Below are 16,677 nucleotides of genomic sequence, written 5' to 3'. Positions count from 1 at the left end.
AGGTAGGGATGTAGATTGACTGGTAAATTTGAGATTTTGCCTTCTGGCTCAGCACTTTCTTCACCACTCTGAATTGGTTAGCAGTTGCATAACTACACTCCCCGGTATGTCTGCCAATTTCATCATCCCTTTTTCCTTCACTTGTGATCAAGACCCAAGGTACTTAAATTTTCCATTTAAAGTAGTAACGCACCTCCCACTCAGAGGACAGTTTTCCTTATTCCTACCAAGGAAACTTCACCTCAGATCTTGAGGTGCCAATACTTATCTCTGCTGCTTCACACTCTGTTGCAAACCATCCCAAATGAATGCTGGAGTTCACAGCAAAATGAAACCATCATGACTATGTTATTTGTAAAGTATTGATACAATTTTAAATCCATTGAACTAGACTCTTTCCTTTCCCAAGATGCATTTTGATATTCTGTCTGTGAAAATTGGATAGACAAAGCAATGCACTGACAGAGTCCCACATACACTGAAAATGATGCTGATGTTGTGTTATTTTAAATTTTATTGGAGGATAATACAATCAACTCTCCATACAATCAAGTCAAACCTGACAGAACAGATTTAAACAGTATGACCAATATAAAATTTTATTCTAAAATTGTATTAATTAGATTTTGCCATGTGTTTTTTTTAAATATTTGAACAAATCCTCCTCTAAGCAAGAATTAGATTTTTTTTTCCAATTTCAAATACTGTAGAACATCAGTTACCCACGAACTTCTGCTGCTTAATTGGAAGAATCCCAGCCCACCTTTTATGAGTCTATCTACTAGTAGTGTGGTATAGGAAATTACAATCAAGTTGTCTCCAATTTAAGCCCCTTTGAGAGTACACCAAACACAGCTGTTAATGGGTTTGGATTGATTGTGATGGTGTCTGACAGGCATTCAGAGATTTTTGTCAAAAAGTATGGTAGTTTGGCATACTCCTAAAACATGTGGCCCAGTGAGGCTGGAACTAGGTTGCAACATTCCCATGTTGGATTTTGCCATGGAAGCATATTAGACCATTTTAAACAAAATAAATGTGATTGATTTAAATACTTTGTATTTTAAGTTGAACGACTGAACGTTTTGCGCATATGTAGCTAGTGTTTTCTGTGAATGGCTGCCGTCCACTGCTTCTCTTAAGATATTTAGTGAAAGATCCTTTCCCCAATGTACCATAGGATCTGTGAAAGAGAGAGACTTTAAGATGGTTTTTATATATTGTTGAGATGCTATCTGAGTCATCAAGACAGATCAGTATTTATTCTGGAATAGAAACAGGTAGGAGATGTAGAAAATTGAGTAGGATCTTTAGCAGAATTTCTGATTTGAAAGTAGTAGAAATATTGTGATGCTGGGAATTTTTAATTTGAAGCGTAATTTTTCATAAGATGCAAAGATATGTATATGGTTTCGAAGTATTGTAATCACACAAGTTTTCCAAAGATTAAATACTGTGGAGATTTGAGAGGGTTGAAAAAGGAGATTGTAGAGATGCAACAGATAAAAACTTCTCTGCCTTGAAGTGCATCCTGCATATGTTACTTATTCTGAGTGATTGATTGACAATTGGATTATTGGTATATTGACAAATTATTATTTGCAGGGCACATAAAGAAGTACAACAAGGTTTTATTTCTATTGCAGACCAGGCTTGAGTATTCATCAATTTGTGTAAATTTCCACGACTTTATAGCTTGTAGATTTGTTGCCCAGTAATAAAATTGAAAGTTAATTAGTACCATACCATCTTCTGCTTTAGGACTTTGTAGAGTCGCCTTTAGAATGTGTGGACATTTTGAATTTCAGATAAAATAGGTTATACTCGAGTGATTTCTTAAAGAATATTTTGTTACTAGAAATTAAGCCCGTTACAATAACGGGCGCTAGAACAGTAGTGCATAAACATTAGTAGGAACAGTCTATATTAAATGGCAAGGGACCTTGACCTCATTCTGTTTCTTGTCTTAATTTTTTTTGTCAAAAATATTTTTTCAAGAAGCCTAAGGTAAAATAATAATAAAAATAGAAACGTACATGACAATACAGTAAGTATAATTAATATTGCCTTAGTGTAAAACTTTGTAACAATCTGTAAGACACAATATCTGAAGAAGATATTTAGGTAAAATGTTCCATTTTTTTACCTCATGAAATTTTTCTGTACAGTTTCATTATAGACAACATTTCTTGTAAATATTCTGTCTGAGTTTGGCAACAGTTTGCCTTGTTCAGGAATCTCTACAACCTTGACAACAACATCTGGAAAACTAACTCTTGATAATGCAACATATAACTGACCATGGCTGAATACTGGTTCTGGCAAGTAAATGCCAACCTTTTTCTAAGGTTTGCTCTTCTGAGTCTTTCTCTTAGCGTTTTTCTGACAGTCATTTTCTTTTTCTGCAATCAATCTATTTGCTCGTATTTTTCTGTGTCTTTCAGCGTTTCTTTTGTTGATGTTTACTTGTTGAGCTGACCATTCTTCCAGGAGATGTTGCTTATAGGATTTGATTGTCTGTGTCTTTTGTCCTACTTGACGTGCCTTTTTTTTAGGTGGCATGTTGTTAGTAGATAGGTCCGTAATATTTTCTCCGAAAGTAATACTGGCTTGTATGTGGCTGTAATATGCATCCTTTAATATGTCTTTAATTTTCTCTCGCTGTAATACTGGTTTGTATTTCCATAAAATGCCTGTAATTTTCTCTGACAGTAATACTAGCTTTGATGTCCGTAATATGACTTTAATTTTCTGTCACAACAGTGGGCAATCAGCAGAGTGTCCCCAGCAACTGATGTAATGTGTGGCGTGCTGCTTATAATCGTGCCTGTGGCGTCTCCCCAGCAAGTATTTTGATCTGTGGGGGCGTGCAACTGATTATTTTGTGTGGCGTCTCCCCAACAACGGATTTTATGTGCGCTGCCGCAACTACCCAATCAGCACTCTCCCCAGCAATTGTATCCTTTATCTTATCATGTGCGGCCGTGGCAAGGCCATTCACTGTGTGCCCAGCTTCCAGTGTGTGTGCTTTCTTTGCTTATCGTGCGCGGCGGCGGCTAGGCCATTCACTGCGCGGCCAGCTTCCAGTGTGTGTGTGCTTGTCCACGTGCCGAGCGCATGGGCAGGGCATGGTACAATGTGCGGCGCGGCCCACGCATGCGCACTTCACCAGAAGGCACACACACACACACACGGACACCTGGACGCACACAGGGGTTTTATTAAAGAGGATATATACAGTGGTGTAAAAAACTATTTGCCCCCTTCCTGATTTCTTATTCTTTTGCATGTTTGTCACACAAAATGTTTCTGATCATCAAACACATTTAACCATTAGTCAAATATAACACAAGTAAACACAAAATGCAGTTTTTAAATGATGGTTTTATTATTTAGGAGAAAAAATCCAAACCTACATGGCCCTGTGTGAAAAAGTAATTGCCCCTTGTTAAAAATAACCTAACTGTGGTGTATCACACCTGAGTTCAATTTCCATAGCCACCCCCAGGCCTGATTACTGCCACACCTGTTTCAATCAAGAAATCACTTAAATAGGAGCTGCCTGACACAGAGAAGTAGACCAAAAGCACCTCCAAAAGCTAGACATCATGCCAAGATCCAAAGAAATTCAGGGACAAATGAGAACAGAAGTAATTGAGATCTATCAGTCTGGTAAAGGTTATAAAGCCATTTCTAAAGCTTTGGGACTCCAGCGAACCACAGTGAGAGCCATTATCCACAAATGGCAAAAACATGGAACAGTGGTGAACCTTCCCAGGAGTGGCCAGCCGACCAAAATTACCCCAAGAGCACAGAGACGACTCATCCGAGAGGTCACAAAAGACCCCAGGACAATGTCTAAAGAACTGCAGGCCTCACTTGCCTCAATTAAGGTCAGTGTTCACGACTCCACCATAAGAAAGAAACTGGGCAAAAACGGCCTGCATGGCAGATTTCCAAGACGCAAACCACTGTTAAGCAAAAAGAACATTAGGGCTCGTCTCAATTTTGCTAAGAAACATCTCAATGATTGCCAAGACTTTTGGGAAAATACCTTGTGGACTGATGAGACAAAAGTTGAACTTTTTGGAATGTCGCGTTACATCTGGCGTAAAATGAACACAGCATTTCAGAAAAAGAACATCATACCAACAGTAAAATATGGTGGTGGTAGTGTGATGATCTGGGGTTGTTTTGCTGCTTCAGGACCTGGAAGGCTTGCTGTGATAGATGGAACCATGAATTCTACTGTCTACCAAAAAATCCTGAAGGAGAATGTCCGCCATCTGTTCGTCAACTCAAGCTGAAGCGATCTTGGATGCTGCAACAGGACAATGACCCAAAACACACCAGCAAATCCACCTCTGAATGGCTGAAGAAAAACAAAATGAAGACTTTGGAGTGGCCTAGTCAAAGTCCTGACCTGAATCCAATTGAGATGCTATTGCATGACCTTAAAAAGGCGGTTCATGCTAGAAAACCATCAAATAAAGCTGAATTACAACAATTCTGCAAAGATGAGTGGGCCAAAATTCCTCCAGAGCGCTGTAAAAGACTCATTGCAAGTTAGCAGCAATAACTGCAATCAAGCGGTTGTGATAAGGGTGGCCCAACCAGTTATTAGGTTCAGGGGGCAATTACTTTTTCACACAGGGCCATGTAGGTTTGGATTTTTTCTCCCTAAATAATAAAACCATCATTTAAAAACTGCATTTTGTGTTTACTTGTGTTATATTTGACTAATGGTTAAATGTGTTTGATGATCAGAAACATTTTGTGTAACAAACATGCAAAAGAATAAGAAATCGGGAAGGGGGCAAATAGTTTTTCACACCACTGTATAGTGTGTGTGTGTGTGTGTGTGTGTATATATGTATTTATACAGCCATTATATATAACGGACAGTAATTGAAATCAAGTGTGCCAAAGATGTGAGGCAGCAGTATTAACCTTTGTGCCACCTGAAACTATTTAAGTTTGTTGTCTGTGTGAACCTTTTAGATTGTCTTATTTTTTATTTTTATTTTTTATGAATTGTTCTCTTTTGAGTAGCACATTAGGTACATAGGTAGATAGCACTGCAGCCTCAGGGGTCCAGCATTATGAGTTTGTTGTCCATGTGGAGTTTGAATCTATTTTTGCTTTGGTTTTCCTCCCGCATTATCCAGGTTGTGTGTGTGTGTGGGCTCATTGATGGGCTATCACTCTGCTTAAAATTCTTTCCTGATTTAATCCCAGTCCTGCAGGAAGAGGCTCTGGCCCCTGGTACAGTGAAGTTAGTAAAGCTGTTTTGAGAATGTTGTGTTCCATTATGATTTTATTTTGATTCAGGTCTTGTTGTTTAAATGTTAACTAGAAAGAGTTCAAATAAGTTTTACTTTTGACTGTTTATTTAACAGAAAATATTCTTGTGGGTAACTAAATGTTTTAGTTAAATAAATGGTATCCCCTTCAGTATCTGCCAATTTACTGTATTTGTTTGTTTTTTTTCATGTTGACTTTGAGCATTTTGTCTGTTTCTAAGGTGCTCTTGACATTTGAAGACTTGTTTACATAAATACCTCCCCTAAGGTTTTGGCTTCACATTCAATTTAGTTCATGAATTCAAAACAAAAACTGTTTTGTGTTTTATCCATTTTGTTATAGTTGAATATTAGTGGTATTTTGGTTTTTCTGCATTCTTCCCTTAATCTCACAAATGAATAACCTGATATTATTTTAGAGAGGTTAGGAGCATTCGCTGATTGCATGTTGCCGCACCCTCCACATGACAAATCACCTGGATTGAGATCAGATTGCAGTGAGTGACACCTCGGCTCCACATTGTAACAGTGTCAGGTTTGTTTATGGTGGCTGGAGTAACAATCCTTCCTCAAACCCCCAAGTTGTCCCTGTAAGTTGTCAATGATGCAGTTTAACGTCATACCAAGGATGAAGCAAATGGAGTAGAGTAACTTATGGCATTTACAAGATTCGAACCAGCAGCCTTCTGATTGCTAGTGCAGATCCCTTACCTCGAAGCTGTATACTTATAATTTATACTAATACTAATTTATACTAATAATATATACTCTGCCCTATATTTTAGGACTGTCTTAAGTTTCATTGTTGTGGTTGCAGTAATGATTTGTCTAGGTCCATATGAAATAAAGTAGCTCTATTTTGTGCAATTGTGATAAATGGATGTGTTCATTTAAGAGTTGTTTGAATATATACAGTAATCTCTTGCAATTCATGGGGGGGTTATGTGCGTAGGACCCCCAGGAAATCAAAAATCCACAAATGTGTTTTGGACCCGTGATTACTTTAATTTTTTTGCACTAAATAACACTCAAAAAGTTGCGAGAGAGAATGATCACTGTGCAATCAAAGATCGTGTGCAACACTGGCAACCTAGACAAAGATGTGTGGTGTCCCAAAGATAAAGTGCATGGTTCTGTAACTCTTTAGTGAACTGTAATATTTTATAAAATTTAAATTATAATAACGTTTTTGATTATTTTGTTAGTAAACAACAAATACGATTAATATTATAGATACAAAATACTAAGCACAAAACAATAAACCTGACAAACTCCAGTTTTGCAGATGCACATAATTGTGGCATAGTTATGAAATTCTATCCCTTGTGAACAGTCTCCTGAAAGCTATGTAAAGTTTTATCTACCATGATGCTGTTGTATGTGAAGATCTATAAAGGTTGGGCGTGCTCCTAGACCAAGATGTTTTCCAACTCCTAACATAAACCATAAAGTGGGCAAAGATCAAGAACATAAATCCAGAGAAAACTGTAATCTAATGGGTGTAATTGTAATCCAATTATGCAGTGAAGCATTGAAACCAAAAGACATGGCTCACTTTTAAAGCTAGTGCCTTCATCTTTCACCCAGCTGACCTTGCAACAAGTGCTGAAGCTGCCCAGTGGCATGGAACTCATGTAGTTATTGAGGTTTTTGTCATTTAAGTAACACAGTTACGGAATCCTCTGTGTTTCACAAAATTTTTTTTCATTGAATTATTAATGACAAACCTGCGAATTATAAGGGCTGACCTGTATATTTTATATGTTCTAGTAAACATTTTAAATGATCATTTATTTCTATTCTCAGAGTACTGTTTTTAAAAATAAATAAATATATATTTTTTAAGCTGTTGCCAAAGAACCCATAACATTGCCACAGCTGTAAAGCCTTGCACATTTTTAGATTTTACTCATTTTAAATACCATATTTTTTCTGTTTGGTTGGTTTAGACTGGAAATCAGTTTTTCAAGAAAGCTTGATGTTTATAAGATATCACTATTCCTCTTGATTCCTAACAATTTTCAGTAAATTTTAAAAACTGTTTCCCCGCCTTTTTATTTTATATTTTCAATGGACTTGTGTTTCAGTATTTCACTTTTTCAATGTAGTTGGTAAAAACACCATGTGCTTCCTAAATAGGAGCTTTTTTATTGTTAAGAAACTCTCTCTCTCTCTCTCTCTCTCTCTCTCTCTCTCTCTCTCTCTCTCTCTCTCTCTCTCTCTCTCTCTCTCTCTCTCTCTCTCTCTCTCAAATATCAGTTTAAGACCATGTTTCATATTTGCCTACATTAGTTGTTTGATTCCAAATTTTGAATGTACTATAGCATACATTTTTAGTAATTATTTAATTTCATTTTATTGGTTACTATTAGGGCATTACAGTGGGTTAGTGCTGCCTATTCACAAATCCAGGGTCTTGGGTTTGAACCTTACATTATAAATCAGGAAAAGGTTATAAAAAGATATCCAGAGATAAGAAAATTCCTGTCAGTAGTGTTCGAACTCTGGTAAAGTTGAAGGTTACAGGTTCTGTTACTAAGCCATGGTCAGGTATGCCAACCAAGATTTTAGCCACTGCTGCCATGATTAATTTGTTGAGATGTCAAGTAGAACCCACAAGTCACTTCAGCTGAAATACAAGCTTCTCTGCAAACAAGTGGTGTTGCTGTTTCAAGATGCACAATAAGGAGATCCTTGAATGTGCAGCCGTAACAAGAAAAAAGTGTTTACTGTGCCAATTTTTCAAAACAGCATGTACACAAGCCTCAAAACTTACAGAACAAAGCCCTTTGGAGTAATGAGACACAAATTAAACTTTATGGTTACTACTATAAACGCAAGGCTCATGGCAAAAAGTACACCATCCCTACTGCGAAGCATAGAGGTGGATCTCTGATGTTCTGGAGGTGTGTGAGTTACAGCGGCACAGGTAACTTAGTAAAAATGGATAGCAAGATGATTGCAGCATGTTACTGGAAAATATTAGAAAGCATTTTACTTTTTTTAGTCTGGAAGCTGCACATTGGACTCACTTGAATCTTCTAGCATGACAATGATCCAAAACATAAGGCCAAGTAGACCCTTTAGTGGCCACAGCAGAAAAAGTGAAGGTGCTGGAGTGTCCATCAGTCTCCTGACCTCAATATCATTGAGCCACTTTGGGGATGTCTCAAGCATGCACTTCTTGCAAGACAGCCCAAGAATTTACAGGACCTGCAGGTGTGTTTGTTTTTTTTTTTCTTTTTGGTTCTCGTCCCCCCAACCCCAAGAAAATCAAGGGCCTCTATCACATCTGTCACAAAAAACTGCATGCCCTCGTTGATGTTAAAGGGGAGGGGGAGGGGGGGAGGCTGGGGGCAATACACTGTATTAAGAACTAAGGGTATGTAACGCTTGGAACAGGGACCATCTCATTGTTTTCCTTATATATTACCAATTAAATTATAATTATATTAAACTATTTTTAGTTTAATGGATGTGCTATTCTGTGATGCCTTGTAGTTTCGTTTGGAATTCCATTAAGGGTAAACTGAACAGATGCTAATTTTCATTTTTTGCTTTTGATTATTATAAACTCTTCTTAATTTTAATTTAAAGTTTTGACAAATCTTCTGTTAAATCCGAGTGACAAAACAAGCAGCAGTGTACTATCCCTTATACAGTGACTGTAATCTTCAGTATTTTATTAGTCCTTTAAAAGAACAAACACGGATTATGCTCATTTGTTTTACAAGGTATTTAGCACTTTGTGTGGTTTATATATGCTTTTTCCTATTTTTCTGTTATGTTGTTATATGTAAATGCTCTGAAGTTTTTGAAGTGACCATATCTAATTAATTAATGCAAGCACTGGACTATTAAAATCATAAACATAATTTGTCCAGTTTCTGAATTCATCATGTTAGCATGTGAACTATTCTGGTTCTTTTGCCCATCTACAAAAGCTGAATTGTGTTTTCCTTATTGATTTGCATTGTCTATTGGCTAAAGCTATCTTACCTGATGTTGGAGAAAAATACAGGTGAGAGTGTGCTAAAAGAGCTTTAATATAGTACCAATTGTTGATCCCATTTGCAATAGTAATTCTTGCTTGAGACCTATGTAATTCAAGTTGGTATAGTATGATCGACCTTTTGTTTTTAATTTATCAAAACAGCAACAAATTATTTAGAGAGAAGTTAAATGGGATGCTTAATTGAACCAGCTTGCTTTTTAATAATAATTATACAGTATAATGATTTAAAGGCAAATTAAAGTTCTTTCACAGTACTAGCTGCAGTAGTTCCTTTAGTTTGAGTATCATGTGAGACTAGAAGCCTGTGTAATTAACCACTTTTTTGCCAAGAAATAAGCTGTTTCCCAATATAGCCCTGTCCTGTGGTTTCCTTTCCTTCTTTGTAGCTACTAGGCTAGAAGTTGTCTACATTTTGGAGTCAATAAATTATGATCTGATCCTGAGTAAGTTTGTTAACATAACATTATACAAATATGAATCCCCATAAAAATTATCAAGCTTAATATGAGATCTGCTCTGGTATGTTGCTCATCATGTAAAGAAACACAATTTTGTTTTGTTTGCATATAGAGTGCACTGTAAGTTACTGGGTGAGGTGCTAGACTGTAAAGCTTAAAGTTCCATTTTAGTCCCAGGCACTGAATCATTTTGTACCAGGGCTCCAAATGCAGACATATAGTTGTATTAATCAATGTGCTTTGTACAAATGGATTGTAAATTGGTTTAAGTAAGCATAAGGAGAATATGTATAAAAGCCCTGCTAGAATAAGCAGGCTTATGAAATGGTTGAGTTTAATGATTTGATGTATTTTGATGTAATTTTTCCTTTCAAAGTTCAGAGCATAATTTGGTTTGGTTTGTACTTGCATGTAACTGGAATAGTAAGGCACAGGTGCATACAATAGCTTATTCCAATTAAACACCCTTTAGATGTGTGACACTTCTAAGTGTTAAAACATCAGAAAAAAAATCTTAAAAGAAGTTTACAGTAAGACTGTGCAGTGATATAATCCCATGTGCCTCATTTAGAACTTTGCAGTGTATCACATATTTTTAAAAGCATTCAAACTAGTGTCAAAATTCCTATTTTTTTTTTTTTTTTTTTTTCCCTCCTTTTTCCCCTCTAAACCTGTTAAAATTCATCAGTAAACATCAGTACCCATTACCTCTACTCTAGTTCTCTGGTTTGGGTCACAAGATATTTTTATGTCTTGCTTAACAACACAGCCAAATAAAAGAGAAAAGAAAGTGCTTAGGCAGTCATGTTAGTTCATCATATCGTTAATGGTTGGTTCTGCATAAGCAGTTCATAAATCACATTTTTCAGATAAACTGTTTAATATGTATATACACATCATTCATGTATGTGTGCAAATTTTTCTAAAAAAAATGTCTTTTGGGGGTTTTATGTATGTACATAAATACAGGCAATGAGTAGTAAAAATATAAGGTTTTTTTTTTTTTTTTCTTGTGTTTTTTGTTCGATCAGAACTTTGAGTGGAATTTAGAATTTTTAATTTTATGGCACTTTTAGTAGGTAATAATATTTAAGTCCATCATATCAAGCTGTTACTCAGTGAAGATCCTTAAACAGATATCTACATTGTTTGTTACTGGTGGACTCATGCTTGTAATTTATTCTTTTGACATTATTTTTTTATAAACAACAACATTTTACAACAACAACATTTATTTATATAGCTCATTTTCATACAAACAGTAGCTCAAAGTGCTTTACATATTAAAGAATAGAAAAATGAAAGACATAATTATAAAAAAAATAAATCAACATTAACATCGAATAAGAGTAAGGTTCAATGGCCAGGGGGGACAGAAAAAACAAAAATAAAAATAAAATCTGTAGGGAGAAATAAAGAATGTGTACTGGACATTAAGACTGCAGTCCTGTAGCCTACAGTTGAGTTTCAGTAAGCTTATCTGTAAATGCATAATAAATTAACAAAATCTTTTTTTTTTTTTTTAGAAATGAGTTTTTTAAAAAAATTGTGCAAGATTGTATCCTCATCATGAAAATGTTTGAGAAAATAACATGGGGGGGAGGGATCTTAGAGAAAATTTACATTTTTTCACTTCTGTTTTTCAGAATGTTTTCAATAAACATTGGTTAATATCAATTTTTGACCATTTCTGAATTTGGTTAGAAGTTCTCTAATAAAGTTGACAGAAATTAAAAGTGATACATCTGTGCTCCTGCCCAATGATTGTTGCTGTCTTGTCTCTAGGCTTGTTGGGATATGGTCCAGCGTCCCCATGACACTTCTCAGGATTAAGTGGGCTTAGACAATGAATAGATGGATATCAATGCGGTTAACAAGTCATGATTTTAAGCATTAAGTTGTCTTTGTTATAAATCGGAAAATAATGTATTCAATTTATTGTGTATTATAAACCTATTTAGGTTTTTTTTTTTTTCTCCCCCAATTTATTCAAAGGTATTTGTCACTCTTTCAGTTAATTACTATTACAAATACTCGGCATCTGTTTTGTATAAATCTTTGCGGGTCAAACTCAAATTTCATAACAGAAGATGATTTGCTCAAAAAAATATTCTTTTTGTTAACGGAAAATGGAAAATTAAATATGCTTTACTTGCATATTTGAATCATTGGAAACAATTTTAGCTTTTACCAGAATGTATAAATAGTGCATTTATAAAGTATTTGAACCCTTTTACTTTTTTTTTTTACAATTTTTTATGTTCCAAATTCATGCTAAAATCTTTTAAATTCATTTTCTCCACATAAGGCAACACTCAATACACTGAAATGATGAAGCAATCTGAAATGTCTCTCTGCTGTGACAATTGAAATTTGGCTCAGGTACACTCCGTTTTTTTTTTTTTTTTTTTTTTGTGTGCATCGTTAAGATATTTCCACATCTTTTTTGGAATCTACCTTTAATAAATTCAGTTGATTAGGAAAGGAACACACCTGTCTATATAGATTTGACAAGGTTTATCAGAGCCAAAAACCACGCCATGAGAATTTGCCAAGATCTTAGACACAGGAGCTGGGGAACCCTACAAACATTTCATTCAGCACTGAATGTTCCATATTAAAGAGCATATTAACCTCCATACTTCTTAAATGGTTGAGGTTTGGAACAGCCATATATCTTTCTTAGAGCTAGCTGCCCAGCTAAACTAAGCAATTGGGTGAGGAGAGATTTGGTAAGAGAGATGATCAAGAATCTGGTCCTCCGGAGGTCAGCCAGAGTGCCCACATGGAAATGGGAGAAACATGCAGAATAACAACCATTTCTGCAACTCTCCCCTGATCTGGGCTTTATGGTAGAGTGGCCGAAACCTATCCTCAAGTGTTGTGTGTGTGTGGGGTTTTTTTTTGTATTTTATTTAAAATCACCCACATGAAAGCTCTCTTGGTGTTTGCAAAAAGTGTCAGACATTGAGAAATACAGTTCATTAGCCTGTTGAAACCAAGATTGAACTGTTGGCCTCCGTTTTTATGCATCATATTTAGAGGGAACCAGGCATCACTCATCACCTGTGCAATACCATTCCAGTGGTGGGAGCAGTCAAGGCCAAGAAAATGCTGAACACAGCAAAGTTCAGCATGGAGTCTCCAGGCTGCAAGCTCTGCCAAAAGGGATTCAATTAAGTACTCGGTAAAGGGTCTGAATGAAAGGGCTTCAACAAAATACTGAGCAAAGGGTCTGAGTACTTGTGTCAAAGTGATATTTCAGGTTTTTACTTTTATTAAAATTCTAAAATCTGGGTTCGCTGAATAATTCTAGGATAGTAAGTGTTGATTGATATGACAAATATAATATTTTAAAAGATATTAGCATAGGGCTGTAACATGAAAAATTGAAGGTGCTTGAATTCTTTGTGAAAGCCCTTTAGTCATCCAGACTGAAATGGTCATTAAATGGAATGGTGGTATGCTAGTCTCATAAATGGTAGTACTTGCTGTTTGTGAATTTAATAAAATCAATGCATAGCAAAGATGCGTTGGGGGGTGGTTTGGTTTTGAATTGACACTTCTTTATCTAGAAAAGGAGATGTGAAACTGCTTTCCCAACGACACTGATTTGTGTAATGCATATCAGATGTGGTTCTGGGTTTTGCTGTAAAATCTAGTTCATATTGAGGAATGTGAAAATGCCCATGAAATAAAATGTTTCACTTTATGATTGTCAGCTAGGGAATAAACATTTTGTGAACAGTTTTCAAATGGAATAGTTCTAATAAAAGGAATATGCAAAAATGGCAAAAGCATCATTTGAGCTATTATATATATTTATTTTTATATATATTTTATATATTGTATGTGTGTGTATGTATATGTGTATGTATGTATGTGTGTATATATATATATATATATATATATATATATATATATATATATATATATATATATATATATATATATATATATATATATATATATATATATTTATTTTATATATTAAACTGGCTTGTTGAGCAGTATTTTACAAATAAACAATTTAATCCCACACTAAGATAACATTTGCAATAAAATTGACAAGAATTTAATTTATGTTAATATTTCCCAGATGGAACATATAAAAGGGAAGAATTAAAAGAACAATGTAACCCACTAAGAAATAATCTTTAATGTGGTCTTGATATTTTGAGGTAAACTTTCCCACTCTGTGATGAAAGCAGCTGAAGAATTGCTAATGCTTAGTGTTTAATTAAAAACTGATACTAGCAGTAGAGCAATTTGAGAAAATCCCTTTAAAATGTGGAGAAGGAAAAGATAAATGTATCAGAAGGAAAAAAGGCAGAGGATAAGATGTTATGCATATTGGTGCAAAAAAAAAAACAAATCTGATGGACAAAATTAAAGTCATAACAGCACATTTGCCATACACTGTGCTTTTGCCATTTGAACACTGAACAGATCACCTTCAACAACTTCTTGCAGTTTAGTGTTTAGGTTTTAATATTATACAGTATGGTAATATTTAAACAGAAAATAGTAAATGCAGTCACCCTCACAACACTATTTATTATAGTTTCAGTTCAATTAATGTAATGTTTTAGAATTTTTTTTTTTTTTTTAAAGTGTAAATTGATGATTTCATTAAGACCAGCACAGTCTGTAGATACTGTATTTGTTACATTATGGTACAGATATATGTAACATATTTAGTTCCCAGCCACAGTGTATGCTTTATACATATGGTGAACAGTTTATCAACCGATTTCTTAATTCTATCTTCATATACTGTTTGCAGTTGAATAATTACATATGCAGTGGTTCAGCAAACATTTTACTGATCCGATTTAATGAAACCGGACCGAAAACTGTAGATTAAAATCTATAGATTTGGTTTACATTCCCATCCTGACCTATGGTCACAAGCTCAGATTTGATTTATAAATTAGATAGATACTTTATCAAATTAGGATTGGAAATACGAATGGCCGAAATTAGGTTCCTACACAGGGCAGCTGGGCTCACTCTCCATGACCGTGATCAGGATGTCAAGAATAGAACCCCTATTATTCTGAATTGTGAGGAACCATTCTCATGTGGCCTGGACGCATGCTTAGAATGATTCCTTGACACCTTCCTCAGAAGGCGCAGCACACTTGGGGAGAACTGAGGGATAGACCCAGGACAGGCTTTGATTATGTTTGTAATGTCCAATATCTTTATTGTGAAGAGAAAACTACTGAATAGTGGGAACCATGGTGCATTACAATAAACAAAATCCAAAAATTTTAAGTTAAAGTGCATGCATTAAGTCATATTACACTGCTGTTCAAGTAATTAAAAAGTGTTACAAGTCCACGTAAGCTTTGGTATGTGCTGAGTATTTCAGTAAAGCCGTAAACATATAATTTGCTTTTAAGGCTACAATTAATGAGTTTTAAACATACTGAGTTTATGCTTTAACTGCAATATCTTTTTGTCCATTGTGGAGTCTGTTTCATTTTGTAGCTAATGGCTCTCAAAGTATAGCCTGCCAAGGGGTCAAAAAAGTTAGGCTTCTTTTGCCGAGTAAACCATGTCGGCGGTTGAAAGAAATATTATATAATTTAAGCTGGAATCCTTTTGCTTTCTCATTTGCTGGATAATCTAAGTTTTGCTTAAACATGATATGGAAGTTTGACACAATTTTGACATTGAGAGTATAAATATGTAAATTTAATTGTGTATAGATAAAATATATCATATTTGTTCTACTTGCATACTTGCATTTTGATTTGAAAAATGCTTTAATGTATTGTTGAAAAACTCCTCTGATAATATTTTATAACTTAAATATTGTTCTGTCTCCTCTCTTTGTAGTAGACGTTTATGAGTAGGATTTTTAGAAAATATATGAAGAAACAAGATTTTCTTACCTTTATTAATGCAGTTTTTTTTTTTTTTTTTTTTTTTTTTTTTCTTTTTTAGGATATGGATTTTGTAAAGTACATCATCAGTTGTTTCAAGGTTTATTATCCAAAATTCCTTTGTAAGTGTTTAACTTGTCTTATTAATAATTTTATTTTTTTCTGGATGTTTAGTAAAAATGAAACTTTCTGCTGCAAAGATTTTTTTCTTGATGTGATGTGTATACTTAGATCTTTAGAAAAGTACACCATTACAGTTCTTCCTTGCACAGTTAAAATAAAGGTTAATGTGTTGTTTAGTTACGCATTGCAAAACACCAACATTTAGGCATGCACTAAAAAAGGAAAAAAAAAAAAATAACCTAGAGGCATTACTACAGAGGAAGAAGTTTTGTTTTGATTATTTAAGTCAACTGCTGTCTTAGTCCAAAGGTCAAAAGTGAGTTTTGAAACAGAAAATCCAGCTGTAAATGGCATTTTAGCAAGATCAGCCTAATTTTGCTAACAGAACTTTACCACCAGGTGCATGAAAATTCAGATACTATTTTTATTTTAATTTAGTGTTTAGAAAAGCATTTTACTTTTAACAATAACTAATTGAATTTATCCAGCATTGCCCAGGCAAGAAAGTGAAATTGTATAAAGACTCCCATGTTACCCAACTCCACCTCACCACGCTCAGCTGGACTTGGAGGCAACCCATATGGCACACACTCTCCTGGCTCCATTAGCCAACCCAAACCCAGGGTCCACATCTCGGGATTACTGGCAGCCATTCATCCAGGACGATAGACTTTTTTAGCAGCTGGGAGACATGTTTGAAGTGCTGTTTGTAAAAACACACGGTGATTACAGAGCTGCTTTATAGCAGGCTTCTCATGCAGGTATACTTTCCCCTCTGCCTGAGGAGTGTGTCCCTCTCAGATCTAGACCCAGGGTTGCCTACTTTATTGTTGTTTTATACAGCAGGTACAGAATAATAGAGAGAGGAATTACATTAAAAATAA

General features: G+C 35.1%; 1 protein-coding gene across 1 annotated transcript in view; it reads left to right on the top strand.

Moving 5' to 3' along the window:
• Positions 1–16,677, top strand: part of mospd2 (motile sperm domain containing 2) — a 103,248-nt gene that overhangs the window by 24,802 nt on the left and 61,769 nt on the right. The window contains exon 6 of the mRNA XM_039743591.1: positions 15,732–15,792. Within this exon, the coding sequence (XP_039599525.1) occupies positions 15,732–15,792 (61 nt within the window). The remainder of the gene's footprint in view (positions 1–15,731; positions 15,793–16,677) is intronic.

The sequence above is a fragment of the Polypterus senegalus genome, chromosome 2 (assembly GCF_016835505.1).
Source record: "Polypterus senegalus isolate Bchr_013 chromosome 2, ASM1683550v1, whole genome shotgun sequence".
In the NCBI taxonomy this organism is placed as follows: domain Eukaryota; kingdom Metazoa; phylum Chordata; class Cladistia; order Polypteriformes; family Polypteridae; genus Polypterus; species Polypterus senegalus.
Note: the sequence above shows the minus strand (reverse complement) of the source record. Positions and strands in the feature narration are given on the sequence as shown.